The sequence below is a fragment of the Ips typographus genome, linkage group LG16, assembly GCF_016097725.1.
Source record: "Ips typographus isolate SLU linkage group LG16, UJ_Ityp_2.0, whole genome shotgun sequence".
NCBI classification, from domain to species: Eukaryota; Metazoa; Arthropoda; class Insecta; order Coleoptera; family Curculionidae; genus Ips; species Ips typographus.
The window spans coordinates 2,563,650-2,581,817 of NC_138437.1; the positions used below are offsets into that span (position 1 = coordinate 2,563,650).

The 18,168-nt window shown below is 33.2% G+C and overlaps 1 protein-coding gene across 6 annotated transcripts; it reads right to left on the reverse strand.

Moving 5' to 3' along the window:
* Positions 1-833: 833 nt before the first annotated feature.
* larp (La related protein) lies at positions 834-17,324 on the reverse strand. 6 transcript variants are annotated; one of them, XM_081993527.1, is made up of 16 exons: positions 16,238-17,324; positions 12,378-12,434; positions 11,978-12,019; positions 11,661-11,877; positions 10,298-10,506; positions 10,110-10,243; positions 9,862-10,051; positions 8,405-8,576; positions 8,060-8,345; positions 7,793-8,006; positions 7,616-7,738; positions 7,338-7,564; positions 7,121-7,281; positions 6,473-7,043; positions 6,252-6,418; positions 834-2,943 (listed from the first exon to the last, which is right to left on the reverse strand). In XM_081993527.1, exons 1-16 carry the CDS (start codon positions 16,979-16,981, stop codon positions 2,915-2,917), a joined length of 3,543 nt encoding a protein of 1,180 aa, XP_081849653.1. In that variant the 5' UTR covers positions 16,982-17,324; the 3' UTR covers positions 834-2,914. The 6 variants fall into 6 exon arrangements, with proteins under 6 accessions (XP_081849653.1, XP_081849652.1, XP_081849651.1 ...); XM_081993526.1 differs by having other exon boundaries at positions 8,414-8,576; positions 10,298-10,524; XM_081993525.1 differs by having other exon boundaries at positions 10,298-10,524.
* Positions 17,325-18,168: the final 844 nt, after the last annotated feature.

An 18,168-nucleotide genomic window follows, 5' to 3' on the forward strand; every position in this document is an offset into this window, starting at 1 on the left:
AGAAAAACAAGTAGGAAAAATTATTATCACCTAAACACTAAATTCGCTTGGTTTGGTTGGTCAAACTGTTTTCATTTCATTTGATAAGAGTAAAATCAAATCACTTAGGTATTCCAATACATTATATCCAAGAAGTTCATGAATTTATTTGTGGCATAAAATTTGACAAAATAAATGTTTCCAATTTCTTTGAATTAAAAGTTTTGGTGTAAAACCTTCTATTAGTCAAATTTGGGACACCATAACCGTTTATCTAAGGGTGAAGGTGTCTGCACACTACACCGTACCGTACTAGGACTGTAAACCGTACCGACACATGCAAACCAATATTCTTTGCATGTAAAGTAATCAGACAATACCCACTGATCCGCCTTCCGTCCAGCATCCCCTATGGTTTGAATTGTGATGCCCGACACGGTTTGGTAACGGTCCTAGTATGATACGGTATAGTGGGCACAGAGCTTAAAGTAGACCTAAATATCTAGTTCTGTATTTAACGTTTTCTGCTAAAATCAAAAAAAGGAAGGGAATGGTCAAAATTCAATCAATCACCCTGTAGAGTACCTTAACTTACAGTATCATAGACGTTTATGGAGATCTGGATGTACGATCATTAATTTGCGTGTTTCGGTCGGTCTAAAATAGTTTCATCATTGCCAGGTTGCCGCACAATTATTATTTTAAGTGCTTTCCATAAAAAAATCCATAAATGTAGCAAAATCTCGGAAACTTATATTTAAACTGTAAAGAGATTCGTAAAAATACTTTGCCACTTATTTAATCCTACAAATTAACTTTTCTCTAAGTTAAGGAACCAAATAAAACACAACAAATTGTCGCTTTTAAAAAGTTTTTAATTTTTTTTTAGTGTCACTGGAAGACATCTCAGACAGCACACTTCCACAACACGCCCTAAAGTAACTTAAACTATGCTATACATTTACACTTAAATGCAAGGAGTTGAGCAAAATATTAAAAACCCACTGAATATCACATTTTTTTCACTTTTAATGTTAATTTTTAGAACCTGAATTTCATTTGTTAGTGGTTAGGATTAGTATGATTAGCAAAAAAATTTTGACAGTACTTTGATTAGAGACAAATTATTGGTAAGATATTTCACACATGTACTTCAAGGCTTAGTTATCTATATTAGTTAAATGTATAATGCACAACTCTAAAAAAATGTTATTAAATAATAAAGTCGTTACAGTGATGCTAATTTCAGCTATTATATAAGTGAAATTGATGATGATTGAATTCCCTAAACTATGTTGGTCTATTTAAAAACGGTAAAGTTACCATAACGACTTTTTAAAATATAAATGAAAGGAGAAATCTCGTGCTAGACGATTTTCACATATTTGTGGGTTATCATTATATTAGTTATCACATATTGTCCTGATTATACACACACCATCTGTACAAAAACCTAAAAACTCCTTGCTATTTCCATATATAACTTAACATACTCATTTAACAAAACCATATAGAGAATTTCAAAATAAGTAAAACTTAAAAACATGTATATTATACCCAAAAGCAGCTCATAAAGGTAAAAAAATAAAATGTTACCAAAATATAAAATACATCCTACAAATTTTCAAGAACATCGTGTAATAAGTAAGCTGAGTGATTAATTGTTAAAAAATGGCGTCTCACAGATTCACACAGAAATATACAGAGTGGCTGGTAACCATGAGAAGGATTAAAGCTTACTGGTGTGTAAACATCATGTTATGCGTGTGTTGTGTATAAATAGTGACAGAAATAAAAAATCAGTTTCTTGTGTTGTCATCACAAGAAACTGACACCTGTCGAAATAAAAGTGTCTACCTCATGATGAACTCCACTTCCCAATTATTCAAAAATGTATTACTAAACAAGCAGTTCTATTAAAACAAGTCTGATATGACACCGACATTTGCATAACTAGAATAATTTAACATATAAGCTGTAATCTTCCACGGTTGCACTACTCTGTATGTTTATCATAGAACAGCAAACGGCGATTTAGAAAAAAAAAACATATTTTAATTAAACGTTAAAGAATAAGACATCTGCATCTCATAACGTCGAAGCGTCAAAGCTTTAATGAACAGCCTTCTTTCAATAAGGCGAGTATTCCTATAGTGAGCCTTCCTTCATATATACATTCCACTTAAGACAAGAAAACAATTGTAAACCTATATAAAAGTAAAATATTATAACCTATTGAATAAAACCAATGTGGTCCATAGCTGACTTTTTTTTGTGTATCATTTATAAGTTTTTTTTTGTTATCTTATGTAATGCTTCTGTAACTTTTTCTCACAAAAAAATGTACTAAACATCGGCTAACAGATCAACCCAAGGCAGTTTAATATATACGGTTAATAAATGCTTTTTATTAACACACAGCGAGACAGCTGCACAAGGGTTGAACCCTGCAGTAAGTAGAGTTAGACAGTGCTGCGTCCTGTGCTTTAATCGGATACTATGGAGAAGAAAATAACAGCTCTAGATTATTTAGGAACTTAATATCGCTTACGTATAGCGTTAAAAAAAGCGGACAAACAGAAAGAGCGGTAACGGTTAGGAAGATCATTTCAATACAGTTCCAGCAAAACTATTTTTTTTAAGTGTTTCTGAAAATGACTAGGTTCGATTTTACAGAATCCACTACATAAAAAATGTGGCGCAAAACTACCTACCACCTACGAAAATAGTGACTATAGAAAAATATTAAACGTATGTTATCCACAGTAACGTTATGGGCAATGGCACCAATAAGTAAATACTAATTACAAACTTTTTACATTATTTTAACCAAAAGTTTTGATATCGATTAAGTGTAAGAGATGGACGCTTTATCCTTTGAGACAGAACACGTAAGTTAAGTAGTTCAGAAAGTGTTTTCGTTGAACACACAATCTTATTTTGTTGGTGCAGTTTCGGTGGCATCTGAAAACACATGAGAATTGTTTACTGCAAAATCATTAGTAAATTAACAAAGTAATTAAACAATCATAAAACCTTTAAAATGTTTACTTTAGAATGCTGTTGTCAATACTCAAAAAAAAAACGGACCACTATTGACAAATAATAATTTCGAAAGAAACAAATTACAGTAACAATGCTCTGACAAAGATCGAGCACAACTTCGAAAGTAACATACATATTCGACATTGAGCACTTACGATCACCCTGTATAGTCAGTTTTGGTTTTCAGTCCAGTTAATATAAAAATCGTTAATATAATTTCGAATGTATTTTTAAATGTGTAGTGCGATGGTCAAAGGTTTTTTTCTTCCAAAATTTTCTTCCGAACAATTTACGAAAAAGAGTAAATCATCGACAATTTTCTTTTAGAAACGTTCTCAGAATCTTGAAAATTTCTTCTTCATTAAATTATCAGTAATTTACCCAGAATATTCTCCTACGCTTCTTTTCATTTATCAGTTATGAATAAATGCTTGCATTTTACCACAATCAAAGCAAAATTTTTGTAATTTAATTTGCACAAATAAATTCAAAACGGCATATTATTTTGTAACACATTTTTATTAACGAACTATTAAGGGTCGGTACTTTCACCTCCGGATAAATTTATTCTTACAATAATTTCCATAGAAATGACGGAATTGACCAACAGTAGCGCCTGATTTCACGGTTTCAATAGAAATTATCTTTGAAATAAAATTATTATGAAGTGAAAGTACTGGCTCTTAAATAAACTTGTCTATTAATACATCTAGTCTAACAGCATAGCTAAATAGTTGATATAAATAAGATTGCCTAAAATTTCATGTAGATTCCCAAAATAAAATGAAACGTATGGCTTTGCAACAATTCAGGCAATAGAATTTTGGACAAGAGATCTTAGCGTTTTAAACTCGCCTTAAATATAAAATAACTGAAAGTTTTCTTTTTACACTTCTGTAAAACATACTGAACCGCAGCAACATGCTGAAAACTAGCTAATTAGCAGAATACCTATCTAAAACTGTAACTGTTAAGTTAAACAAATTCAAGCCATGTTTAGAGAAAACTACTGTGAACATTAAAAATTTTGCCAGATCTGTCAGCTAAAAATTTACGGTTGGCCAATAGGATATTAGTGATGTCAGACGCAAAACGCGGTTATGAGAACTCATATTAAAAACGTTTCTGAACTCCAGAACTGTCAAACTTGGCTCCAGGGAGCTGTACAGGGTGCTGCATTTTCGATGGTTTTACGGGGTACAGAGAAAACGGTAATAGATAGAAAAAAAGTAGCATACGTGTTCTGATCTCTTTTTCTGAGCTGAGATGACTGGCGAAAAGTGGGCTGGGCAAACTTCTTTTGTTTCAAAGATACGGGGGGTTTTCGAAAATTGGTAATTTTTTAACATTTTCTGTATTTCAGTTGCTCTTAAAGTTATCAAAAAAGGAAGAACGGTTCCCGGTAGAAGTTTTGATATAGAATCCAATGGCGTAGTCAGTTTTTTCTATTCCGTTTAGTTTCTGACATATGACAGTAAGTTACATTTTTTTAAATGGAACATCCTATATATTTTTACGTCATTTAATTCTGTTGATTTTTACCTTTTCAACGGTGTATTACAACATATAAGTTTGTAGAGGTTAATCCTGTTATTTTAAAAAAAGACTTTTGCTAAGCTAAAAAAAGGCCAATATCTAAAATACCAAACAAAATCGGAAATCATATAAACTAACACATCAGGAAATTAAATATTTTTAATAAATCTTATTAAAAATCTAAATTACAAACAGTTCTACCGTCACTTTAATAAGAAAGGTGGCCATTTCTATTTTCTACTATTTTTAAAGTAGAAGTTGAAAAAACTGTTTATAAACGACATGTAACATGTTAATATGAACAAAGCCAAATTTTGTTTCGACTGTGGGTATTTTTATACATATTATTTAGCACTTTTTTGTTAAGAAAACGCTTTTTTTCTAATTACCAAGATTAACGTTTACAAACTTATACCAGGTGTCCAAGAGCACCCTGGACATAGGAGATTAACATGGGAAAACGGTTTTGATTTTTTTGCGCCTGTACGGTTGATTTGATTGAAAAATCGTAATAATGAAAATTGTAGTACCTATCACGGACTAGTTTTCTGTATTTTTTTCGGATCTCTAACTTGAGCCCTTTCGTCGTAAAACACGAACAAAAATGAGAAAATTTTAACTTTTTACCTGCACTGTATAAGCGGTTGTCGAGCAACCGTACCCGCAACAATGATCTGTTTACCCGTTGCCCGACAACCGCCTATACAGTGCAGGCCAAAAGTTTAAATTTTCTCATTTTTGTTCGTGTTTTACGACGAAAGGGCTCAAGTTAGAGATCCGAAAAAAATACAGAAAACTAGTCCGTGATAGGTACTACAACTTTCATTATTACGATTTTTCAATCAAATCAACCGTACAGGCGCAAAAAAATCAAAACCGTTTTCCCATGTTAATTTCCTATGTCCAGGGTGCTCTTGGACACCTGGTATGTTTTAATACACCGCTGAAAAAGTAAAAATCAACAGAATTAAACAAACTAAAAATATATAGGGTGTTCCATTTAAAAAAATATAACTTACTGTCATGTCAGAAACTAAACGTAATAGAAAAAAACTGACTACGCCATTGGATTCTACGTCAAAACTTCTACCGGAAACCGTTTTTCCTTTTTTGATAACTTTAATAGCAAATGAAATATAGAGGAGGTTCCAAAATGACCAATTTTCAAAAGCCCCCCGTATCTTTGAAACCAAAGAAGTTTGCGCAGCCCACTCTTCGCCAGTCATCTCAGCTCAGAAAAAGAGATCAGAACATGTATGCTACTTTTTTTCTATCTATTACCGTTTTCTCTGTACCCCGTAAAACCATCGAAAATGCAGCACCCTGTACAGACTAAAATACTATTATACTTACAGAGTGGTTCCTTCAAGAAACACATCTACTTGGCATTTCATAATTTCCAAATAGTTCAAATTCCATTGCATGAATTGTTGCTGTTAATGTGCATTTATGCTATTGAATTCTCCTAGAACTTCTTAAATTTCTCTGACATTTTTTCCAGAAATTAATTAGTAATTTGTAGTAGTAATTTTCTAACTCTTCTTACTTGTAAATAAAGTATTTTTATGGGGCAAAACTGTAATTTTTTCTGGGACTAAGAACCATTACTAGACTTTATTTTTTTCAGGGTGAACTACGATTTATACAACTGTGCTTGTAAGTAAAAACAAAATAAATAGATTTCTCATTACCTTGTGCATTATTCTCTTTGCTTCTCCATGATTCAGTGCGGGTGCGCGCAGCTCTGGCTGTACGACCGGAACCGAACGACTGAGTACGAGTTCTGGGATATTTAAAACCAGTTCCAGCAGGAGCGCTCGTTCCAGCCTGCGGGTAAGAGTGTCCCGAATATTCAGACCTGCAAAAAACTTGTAAGAATCACTCTAAAATAAAATTTTAAGATAACCAATACTTTTCTTTCGAGGTAGATGATCTACGGCTGTTCTCGCGTGACGTGCTGGGAACTGAGGCAATTTGGCTTTCAGAAAGTGTTCTGTTCCTAGGTTTCTGTCTATAACCTTTTCCGTGATTGGGCAAGAAGTCATTTGATTTTGGCTGAAATGCTTTTGGTGCAACAGCCCCTTCTGAACTTGCCTCTTCCACTCGAAAGTCTTCAATAGTTTTGAACTTGGACAAGTATTTTTTAAGAGTCGGGTTCACAGTCAATGCGTTTACGTGCTTGTAATATTTAAGAAAAGCCCAGAATTTTTCGAGTCCGTATAGCTGCCCGTTTTCGTAATCTCTAATGGTTTCCTCTTGGAAATCTTCATACAAGTGAGGCCTAAACTTAACCTCAAGCCCATAAGAGTAAAACCGGAAAAGACATTCTAGACCATAGCGATAACCTTGTTCAGCGTCTTCAAGAGCCAAATTCTTGAATTCCTTGTACATAGTTCGGTTGAAGTTTTCTCTTAAGAAGAAAGACCAAAAACGGAATAGCGTATTCATTTCGTTCGATTGACCAATACCAAAGCGTTTTCGTTCTGAAATGTAAAAGATACATTTACATTTTTAAAGCACTTACTTACTAAAATAAAGTGTTAAGTTGGTCTTAAATTACCTTTAAGGCACTTTATTCTATACTTGGAATAAGCTTGTTGTGTAAAATTGTTTTCTTTCAACAATGCGTGTGATGGATGTTGGAAAGAAGGCAAGGTTTGTGGGACACTTCCGTAACTAGTAGCCAGATTGCCTTCGTTTGGACTAGTTCCGTAACTACTTCTGAAATTAAAAAAACAAACGTCAAACCCAATTAAATTAAATTATAAAACTCCTACCCAGTGGAAGTGGTCCGCAATCTATGCTCCCTAACATCCATAATCCATCCAACGTGTTGCTCCACAGGAGGATTATTTGAATGTCTGGTTTTTCGTTTTCTAGGAGTAGTCGGATCAGGTACTTCATCTTTAACCACAGCATAAAACCTGGGAACGTTTCGTCTACCGCGCGATTTCGATCCCCTTTTAGATTGACTGGATGACGAAGTGGCAAGCACCGGTTCGAGCTAAAAAAATACATTAAAATCTCCAACTTACCATACTAAATTGCTACTCACTATAGGAGGAGGTGGTGGAGGTACTTCAGGGTTTTGTTTTTTGGGTGCTGGAGGTGCCAATTTTTGAAAGTCTTCTTGGCTTATCACAGTAACAGTTTTGTAGCTTCCTACGGAACTACGGTCCTAAAAAACCACAAACTTAGTCAGAACGGTTCTAGAAGTTACATTAATACTTACAAAATCTAGGTCATGCCACAAGTCTTCTTCGTAATAATATAACCCATCATTGATTGCCTGCTCCAAGTCCTGAGTCATCTTAACGCGAGTAGTCCAATCTCCAGTTCGATCGTAACCTTCATGTTTCGGCGGTCTTGTGGCCTGAGTCACAATTAAAAGCTTATTTACATCTCTATCACTCAATTCGTCAGAATCGTCTTCGTTTTCGTTATTCCTATAAAAAATCGTATTTTTCGAAGAAGTAACAAAACAATCAAATAAATATACCACTCCGTGCTGAACGTGTTTTGTCTCCCAATTGGCACATTTTCAAGTTCTTCATCAAAATGAAACTCAAGTTCTTCGCGTTCGTATTCCAGGGGTTTCGGTTTTTGCTCTCTCTTCCCTTTGTTTTCCTTATTTTTTCTCTTTACTTGAAGCCAAGTTTCTTCCTCATTTTCAGCTTTTTTGTACTTTCCAAACGTTGTTTCATTCTCTCGGTTTCCGTCACCATCGCCGTTCAATTGTGGGTTTTGGTTTTCTTTATTCATTGCCTTTATCGACTCAGTTTTGTCTGCAACCACCAAATAATAGCACCACAGCTTTTATAACTGAAAAACCTCCACCTCATACCTTTCTCACCTGGAACGAATTCGGCCACATCGGGATTTAAGTCTTCAGCGAAATGAGTTGGTAATTTTTTCGGAATCGGTGGTGGCGGCAACAATTTTGATATCAGCTCTTCCTCTTTTTCACCATTTTTGTCTAGGATAGGCCATTTCGTAGGGTCGTGTTTGGCTCTTACCTGGAATGTAAAAAGAAGTAGTCCATATTCCCACAGTGGAGTTATTTGTGTAAGTGTAAACGAAAAACGATCTCCAAAAAATTTTTATTCAGTAGCTCTCAGTTGCCCAATATAACCCCTAACCTAACCTAACCTAAAAATCTGTCATTCTACAAGGGAGGAACACAATTATGTTAAATCATAGAGAAGTTCATATGTTTGGAGATAATTAATTTGTGTATATTCAAAAAAAAACTTGCTCAAAAAACCCAGTGTTGGCGTCAAGACAAAAATACAATCTACTGGTTTTTTGTTTTAGAAAGAAAAAAAAAACCTTCAGAAGGTCGATTGAATCATGAACTGGAGATCAAACTTAACCACGTAAGATGAGATGCTGGACGTCACGTGACAAGAACAACTATTTCACGTTTACTGTCGTTGTTCAGGTCATGTGACGTCCAACACACATTACGCAGTTTAGTTTGATCTCCATTTCATGATTCAAGCGTCCTTCTGATATATCCACTATACCGAATTTTTGATCAAGGTTTTTTCCCCTTTCAAAAAAAAAAATAGTGGATTTTACTTATGTCTTCACACCAACACTGTTTTTTTTTTAGCAAGGTTTCTTCCCTTTTTTAGAATATAAAAAAACAATTATTTCTAAACAAATGAACTTCTATATGATTTGATATAATTGTGCAGAATGGATTATGCTGTTGACCCTTGTAGAATGACGGCCAACAGATTTTTGGACCGCTGAAAATGAGTAATACACTCGAAACATGTTTGAACGAAATTTGTGGAGTTTGACTTTATGTTTTTGCTTACTCTTAAATAAAATGTTCTTTTTAAGTTGCATTATAATAAACTATTCGTCTTTTAAAAACCAAAATCCAATTTTTGATAGGGTTTAAACAATTACCAACCAACTTCAATTTACTTGGCAAAAGTAATAAAACTTGGAGTTAAACCTTCATTTTCTTTAGCTACACAAAACATTACAAGGATCTTCAAAAGTACCTTATACTGTTTATTATCACATAACATAGAATCACATAGCCATCTTACTTAAAACTATTTAAATAAAGCATTTATATACTTCAATTTTCAAAGAAAAAGCATAGACAGAATATATGTTGTCATTGTTCCTATTCCAAGCTGTTGGGCAACTCAAGTACCTTGGCAGTTATAGACTTTCATGAAAATATATATAAACGGCAATAGATTAACTAAAAATTTTTACTCTAATTATACAGGTAAGTAGCCTAATGTAAAGATTCCTGTTGATTTATTTATATCATACCTTGAATCCTGCTGAAAGTTCAATCTTATCTGAGGACCTAATTGCGTCCACAATCAAGGCGATATTGCTAGTCAACGCCTGTACCCGATGGAATGAAGCAATTAACGTCACAGGCAAATAACCTTCAGGATCCATTTTTCTCCTCAAGAAGAAATCTCTATTTAAGTTATCTTCACTGAAGTAATATTCGCTGCAAGGAAAATCAAATAAAAACACTGAAACTCAAAAAATGAAATAATAAAACTCACATTTGATTTCGAATGTATTCCTTGAGAGTTGGACTGTCCAGATTCAAATAATTGTTGCTATTAAAATAGTAAGTACCCATGTAAGGAACAACGAAGTTTTGCGAACCATCTAGCGAACCGCCAAAAGTGGAAAACTAAAACCATAACTGTAGGTAGTACTTTATTTTTAACTTAAAAGCTGTTGTAACCTGGGAAAAGTCAGCTCCATTTTCAAAGTACTCTGCCTCATTAGGTCCCCGGCCGTTTCTTCCAAACTTGCCCGGTGCCCGACCTCCCCTAGTCCTCCAGCGACCTCTAGGAGCTGCCGAAACCGGTCTAGAGTGTCGGTTGTTTTGATGATTTAAGCTTTCAGCTCTCCAGTCTCTATCACCATCGCTTACCGTAGATTGAACGTCTCCTAAAATTAATAACCCCCCTTTAATTAAAACTCTCTTTTTCAAACATATTATTTCATAAAAAACGCTTAAAAGTATAACTTTATTTGTCGAAACTGATTCGAGTGAATAAGTTAATGACGAAAAAGTTATATTAATTCATCCACTGAAAGTCACTCAAAAAGAGGATAAGAAGTGATCTTAATTGATCATAAAAAAAATAGTTCTTTTTACTTTTGACTAGAAAAGTTGAGGTAGATTGGTTCTTTACCATCCAAGATTTCTTTCTACTACCACAAAATTATGGAGTGAAATCGCATCTCATAACTTGAATTTGATTTTATTCAAGAATTTTAGCAAAATACAGTGTTGCTAAGCAACATTAAAAACCTATACAATATGGGGTAATTTTTTGCATCATAAGATAACGCGTCCAGTTATTTTGCTATTAGTTTGCAAAAGCAGATAAAACAAAACTGCCGCATTATAAAAAAACCGACGATATCATTCAACTCAATTCTTATTCAATACAAGTTATAATATGTGAAAAAAATACGATTGTACTAAATATCTTATAACACTTAAACACAATGAGTATCATTCAACTCAATTCTAATTCAATACAAGTTATAATATGTGAAAAAAATATGATTGTACTAAATATCTTATACCACTTAAACACAATGAGTGAGTCAATGAGGAGAGAATCTCCTGGTATATAATGGAGAATATTTCAATGCAACTGTGTTAGTAAGATACAGATTTACCTACACATCAATATATTACCCGCAAATCAATTAATTGACTATCAGACCAAACAAAATCCATTGTTGTATTTCCCAATCAGTTTACTACAGATAATGGAAAAGTTTGTAGCTTATTAATAGGTAAACTTGTGTTTTTCTGTTATTATATTTGGTTTACCACTGATAATGATTATATGTTTAGCTACGTTTTTGAAATTATCAAGAGGTCTACATAATCGAATGGAAAAATCTTAATTACGTTACTTTTTTCAATCTCACAAAAGTCAACTGAAATCGCTCTTAATGTCATTTAACCTGGTTGATTTCTAGATGTAGTAAGAGAGATATAGAATTTTCTCATCTCTACACGTATATACTTATTCAAATTTAAAAACCAAGAATTTAATAAATGAAATACATTTAATGCTTACCAGAACGATGATCAATGTGGTTGTTGTGATTATTCCTCCTTTTGTCATTTTTGTGTGCCTTACTGAGATCGATTTCCAGAGGAACCCATTTGTGTTTCGAGGATTTCTTTTTATCTTCAGCAGGTTGATGGGATTGGTCAGTTGATGCTTGATACTTCTCTTTATGAGCCGGTGGTATTTGATTGGCATTATTAGAAGGACTTGTAGCTCGTTTTGGCTGTGGACAATATTTGCTTAAATATGAAGTCTCTTTAAGGCAGTGATAATGAATTAAGATGAAGCAAATGATCCAACGCATTGAAGCACACCGTACGTACCTTTTTGCCATCCCCTATCTTTTGAATTGACACTTGCACGATCTAAAATTCAAATTATAATGAAACAAACAGTAGATCAACTTATTAATATATGCTGCTGAAAAGTTACTATATTATTGAAGAAAAGGCCCAGATGTAGTTTATGAAGGTTCAAAAACAAACGAAAATTTACACAGTACAGCAAAGTACGATACTGTACTGTGTAAATTTTCGTTTGTACAGTATACAACTCATTATTCTCATCTCTCAAGCTGCGGTAATGTGTCATATGAAGTCTAAACATTTTTGGAACTGTTACTGGACAAACAAAAAAACTGGGCCTTAAGAGGCAATTTCAATTTAACGATAGATTAAGCACAAAAGTATTAAAAATTGAAAGCAAAAGTGACAAAAAGCTAACCTCTTGTGGAGGATCTCCTAGCGTAGGCCAGTCACAAATGTCAGAAAAATCACTAGCCTGTAACAAAAGAAGCGGTGTTAGTGACTCAAAAACACAAGTGTTCTATGATATGTGTTAACTCATGCCACATACAAATGAGACATATCAAGTCAACAATATTAGAAGTTTTGTATGTGGTACTTATCCTTATGTTCAAATCCTAAAAATCACACCACCAATTCACTAAACACCCTATGTAGGATAAACTAATTAAAGGGAGAAAACAAGCCCTTAAATCCTTTTAGAGAACATGCTGTTAGTTTGCCAGGACCGTAAACTATTGAAGAACAGCTCTTGCAATTTTAAAAGAATACTTTAGTATAGATAGTATTACTGTAATAAACCATGAGCCCCACATTATTGAATTCATAGTGAGTACATCAAGCAAAAAAGCTAGCAAATAGTGAAAAAAAATAAAAGTTTAAACATAAAATTTAAAAATCCCAAGTACATAAATGGTGTGTTTCAATATCAATTATTGTTATGCATTGAAAACCTTCTATTATCTTTTGAACCACTTCCGCAAAAAATATATTTTAGTAAAAAAACTAACAAAGATAAAAGCGTTATTATAATAACGGCTATTTAAAAATGCATTTTGCGGATCTTGTTTTAATATTTCAATATGTATAAAATGGATTTCCAAGCTGAATATATCATTGAGACCATTTATGTACCTACTCTTGACCAAAGTAAAAAAAAACGGGAATTATGTATATTAATGTACAGTAGTTGGTAAGAATGTTAATTCTGGTTGATTCAAGAACTAGTGACAAAGGAGACTATATAGTATGTACATGTATTAAAATATGCAGGCAAGCCTATTTAAACCAAACCAATTGACTTATACTCAAGTATTTTCAATAATGCATACAGGACATTTGAGCTTTGTAAAATTTATTGTTTTAGCTTGTCAATGCTGATTTTTATATTAGATGATATTTTATATTAGATTAATAATTGCATTGATGAATTGAAAACCACAACCAATTTATTGCATCAAGCCAAATAAGCAAATCATATTTACATATGAGTGAGCCGACACAAAACTGGACGGATTTAAGTACTAAAAACATAAGTGCATATTAGTATTTTATTTATTAAAGCTAAACTGAACACATAAACATTACTACTATTAGTCCAGAACCAATTAAACCTAATCCAATCATGCAAAATGGTCATACACAAGACAAAAACCAGCACAAATAAAAATAAAAATCAAACTGAAAATAAAAGTGCAATCCTCACACCGACCTAAATTTAGACTGCTGGTCAACTGAAAAGCAGGTGATTTTTTTTAAAACTTATTTCAGCATTATTACAAAACTACTTAGGTATACTTTAAGATGCCTGCTTATTGTTATATAATTTAATTTGAAAGAAAATAAGTGAAATGTACTCAGTTTGCAGGTTTCTAAGTAGTTAGTAATTTTCACCTACCAAATAATAAACTTCTTAAAATTATTCTTTGTATCAAAGTTAAAACTTGAATTTTGTTTTTCAGCCATCCAAGCCAGGGAGGATAAAAATCAAACTCATAGTTGACCAGCAGTTTTCTATAAACTAATTAGTATCAACCATTCTTTCAACACATTAAAATAATGACTGAAGTAAATGCAACTAAACCTAGTTATAAATATCAGGAATATTGAAACTAATCAAAAAACGTCTCACTAACAAAAAATACTGCAAAAAGATTATCAACTAAGAAACTTGTAATTAAATAAACCTCTACTCAAATCTAAAATTTGAATGCATTATCTTGGTTTTCTTTTTATTCTGAAACTACATTCAAGACAAGTTATACTTGACTAGGGGTTTAGTGTAATGTTTAAACTAACTACTAATAAATTAAAAACTAAGTACAAATAACATCAAAAAAACAGCCTTAAAAATCCCTCTGTAACAAAATATTCCTGTATTAAATACTGAAAAGAATGAGGTAAACAGTGAGTGATTGATTTAATTCCCTTGACTGTTTTGAAGGGCCTGGTTCAGTAAGTGTCGAATCAGTAGGATCACAAATGCATGTTCCATTGAAACACTTACAGTCAACATACTATCTAGTATCCGGATCATATCTGGAATGTCTGCTAAATTTGTGATAACTACCTGGAGTTAAAGAAACTGTATTACACACATATCAGAAACATCAGCATGACTCATAAGTGTCCCATCATATGTGTTTATTCAACTTTCAGTTACTTTGTGCAGTTCCAGATTAATTCAGTATTTTTCTGTCAAAATGTTGTTAGTGTGATAGTGCAAGGCATGGCAATAAAAATTAGTGTGCACAAGTCACAGGATTAGACACTGATGTGTGCTGTTTCAGTTAATTTTTGCTTCATACACATGCTTGTTATACAGGGTGTCCCGCGAGGTAAGGGACAAAATTTCACTACGTGTTCTTTAGGTGAATTCGAGTCAAAAATGTTCTATGAACATGGGTCCGCAAATGCTTCCTTACCGAGATATGATTTTTTAAATTTAATAGTGATTTTGTACCAAAAACTACAATGGATCTCATCCACATTATTAAAAGGGCTAGACTATGCTTACAATGGGAAAATGGGCACTTTGAACAATTATTATAAACAGTTATTTTCCAAGAGGTATTAATTTTTTTTGTAAAAAAATATTTTTGTGAGGTTATTGTACTTTTCAACACAATAAAACTATTAAACTTAAAAAAATCATATCTTGGTAAGGAAGCATTTGCGGACCCATGTTCATAGAACATTTTCGACTCGAATTTACCTAAAGAACACGTAGTGAAATTTTGTCCCTTACCTCGCGGGACACCCTGTATAACTTAAAGTAAATTATTTCACAGGTAGAAAAGACAAAATTATATATTGACCTGACCATGAAAAAATGATGTAAAGAATGACTAAAGATTAAAATCCAGTTGAAACTCTTGAATTTGACACACTGGTACACATTGAATTTCAAATTGATTTTGAAGATTGTGAAGTATTTTCCTAGAACTACATGACTTTGCTGCTTGGTCAGCAAAATTTAGTACCATTAACATTCCCTACATGACTTTGCTGCTCGGTCAGCAAAATTTAGTACCATTAACATTCCTTGGCAATATTTATTCATGCAATGTGAGTTACCAAAGGAGAGAAAAGAACAATTTTCTCAAAGAAGTGTTCATATAGACATTTTTCTAAGTTAAATTAAATGTATATGAGTTCAACAAACCCAATATTTGAATATTAGTAGAATCAAAATACACTTTACAGGTTTACTACAAGCAACACAATAAAGGTGCTAATCTTTTTAGCTTTCAATTTTCAATACCAACACTCTTACCTTCTATAGTCCAGTTTAAAGTTGGAACTACTGAAAATTACCACTTGATTCCTGATTCACTAATTGCTACTTTACTAAACCAGATTCTTAAAAAATAGGACCCCAACCAACTAATTTAATAAATAATTTATCTTACTAATGAGAATAGGATTTATTTTAGAAAATAGCATAAATGTGATCTTATTATGTCTGCCTTATTATATTTTACTTTAATTATTAATTTTTAGTTTTGTTCTCACTTATTTTTTTATTAGCACATAAGTTAGTTTATCTAATGTGAGACACTGAAAAAAAAACTGACATAAAAAAATAAATACATTTAAAAAATAGAGCTAGATAAGTAATAAAAATCATAAAAATTCAATTCAAATAGCCAACACTTTACAACAAACACAACCAGTGGCTAACCCTTTGACAAAAGCTAAATAAACACAAAAGCATTTTAATATTTTCCACCATTAAAATAATTTCAACCACCCATAATACAATTTGATTATACTTACTGAAATTGGAGTAACTCTAGGAGTAACTGGTGCATTTGCAGTATTAGTAGGAGCTGGACTAGGAGTTGGATTTGTCTTTTGACGCTTGTTCTCATTATTCTTTTGCCATTTTTCAGCAACAGTAACCTGCGAGGTAACCTGCTTTGGTGGTGGTCCAGGTGGTTTCATTGGATGGTGTTCAAAATTAACTCCTGAAGGGCCAGCTGCCTGAACAGCAACTCCTCCAGCTTTTGAATTAGAAGCTCCTGCTCCTCCAACTGCAGCTGGAACTGATCTTTTCTTCCATGGATTGACTTTAGGTAATGGAGCTGCTACAAATACTTTTTTGTCTCCTGTCAGCTCTTCTGGAGATTTAGTTTCTTTATCCTTGTCTTCTCTCTCTTCTCTACGGTCCCTTTTTACTCCATGAGTCTCTTTTTTGTCATGGTGTTTATCATGTTTATCTGAACCATTTTGAAGTTGTTTTTGCTTCTTTTTCTCATTTTTGCGCTCTTTGCGGCTATGGCTCACTACCGGAGTAAATGATCCATCATCATCAAGCACCTCTGGCCCAGCTTGAGATGGTTTTTCAGTTGACTCTTGAGATGTTGATGGTACTTGAGACTCTTCTTTAGTTTTTGGGGTTTCACTGCTACTTCCCGGTGTTGGATTATTTTTAAAATTTTGAACTGCATTTGCATAAGATGCACCAACATCAGTCTTGTCCTCCCCACCTGAGGGGTTTGAAGCATCCCCCTTATCCATTTTACTTACAAAACCGCTTCAGTAAAATGTCTATCAAAATATCTTTACCAGCAATCTTTAGTAAGAACGGCAATATGGATACACACCATGTTGAGTTCAGGAACGCATGGCACCACTATTTTTGTTCCACTCACTACATAAAAATGTCAAATACACGCACCAAAATAAAAGTTATGTAACAAACCACGAGGAATTTCACAGCTCTCGCTTATGCTACAAACTACTTCACACTCTTTTTCGATTCACAAAACCATTCATCTATTTTCTATTAATTCTAATTTTAATGCTGAACAGAGCTTTTAGGGAATCGGCCGATTGGCCCTTGTGGAAACAAATGAATGACATTTGACAATGACATTGACGCGTTGTGTTCGAATGTCAAAAGAGGCATTCGAAAACACATGTATACGATTACCATTTACGATTATGAATGTTATCTGCGCTTAAGAGCGGAATACAAAGCGCTCGACGTATGGACCAATCAGCATCGAACGTTTCTTTCTCTGCTTCCAGCTAACTGCTAAAGAAATATTTTAAAATAACACAAGGGTTTTTTTTGCATTTTTGTTTTTATTTTACGCAATTGTACATTCTGAAAAAAATTAAACGTAAATTGCATTATTTGTAACAATTGTAACTCTAGAAAGAAAATTATTACATAAACCCTTTGCATATCGTCTTATCGACAAACTTCGACTTAAAATGGCGCTAAATTCAAAGCAGAGCCAACGGTTTCATAGCAAATTTAAAATCGTAATGGTTTCAAAAATTCAGATTCGCCCAGTTGATTTACCAGTTGATGTTAAAGTCTTCTTGGGTATCTTTGCTGATACTTTGGTATACAATTAAGGCAACCTAACAATAATATGTAAAAAACCTTTAGATTGACTTGACCTCAACGCGTTAACATTCCGAGAAATTCTTGTTATACGGGGTGTTCCTAAATAGCATGTACAAACGAAAGGTTTGATTCCTTGGCATATTTAATTGCTAAAGTTTCATATAAACATGGGTCCACAAATGCTTGGTTTTCAAGATACAGGGTGTCAAAGTTTTAGTGAAAAAATTTTTTTTTAGTAATAGGTATCTCAAAGACCATTTGGCCGATTTTATTCAAATTTGGCAGTGTTTTGAACTATGATAAGATGTCAAGTTTTCAGTAATTGAATGATGATATGTCTTCCAGT

Bases quoted from the DNA above. Each gene is read 5' to 3' on its own strand.
- larp (XM_081993525.1), bottom strand. From the start codon at position 16,981: ATGGATAAGGGGGATGCTTCAAACCCCTCAGGTGGGGAGGACAAGACT. The intron at 10,525-11,660 runs GTAAGCATTAAA...TTTTAATTAAAG, and splicing joins CCACATTGATCATCGTTCTG to GGGGGTTATTAATTTTAGGA. The intron at 7,044-7,120 runs GTAATTTAAGAC...TTTACATTTCAG, and splicing joins TAGAATAAAGTGCCTTAAAG to AACGAAAACGCTTTGGTATT.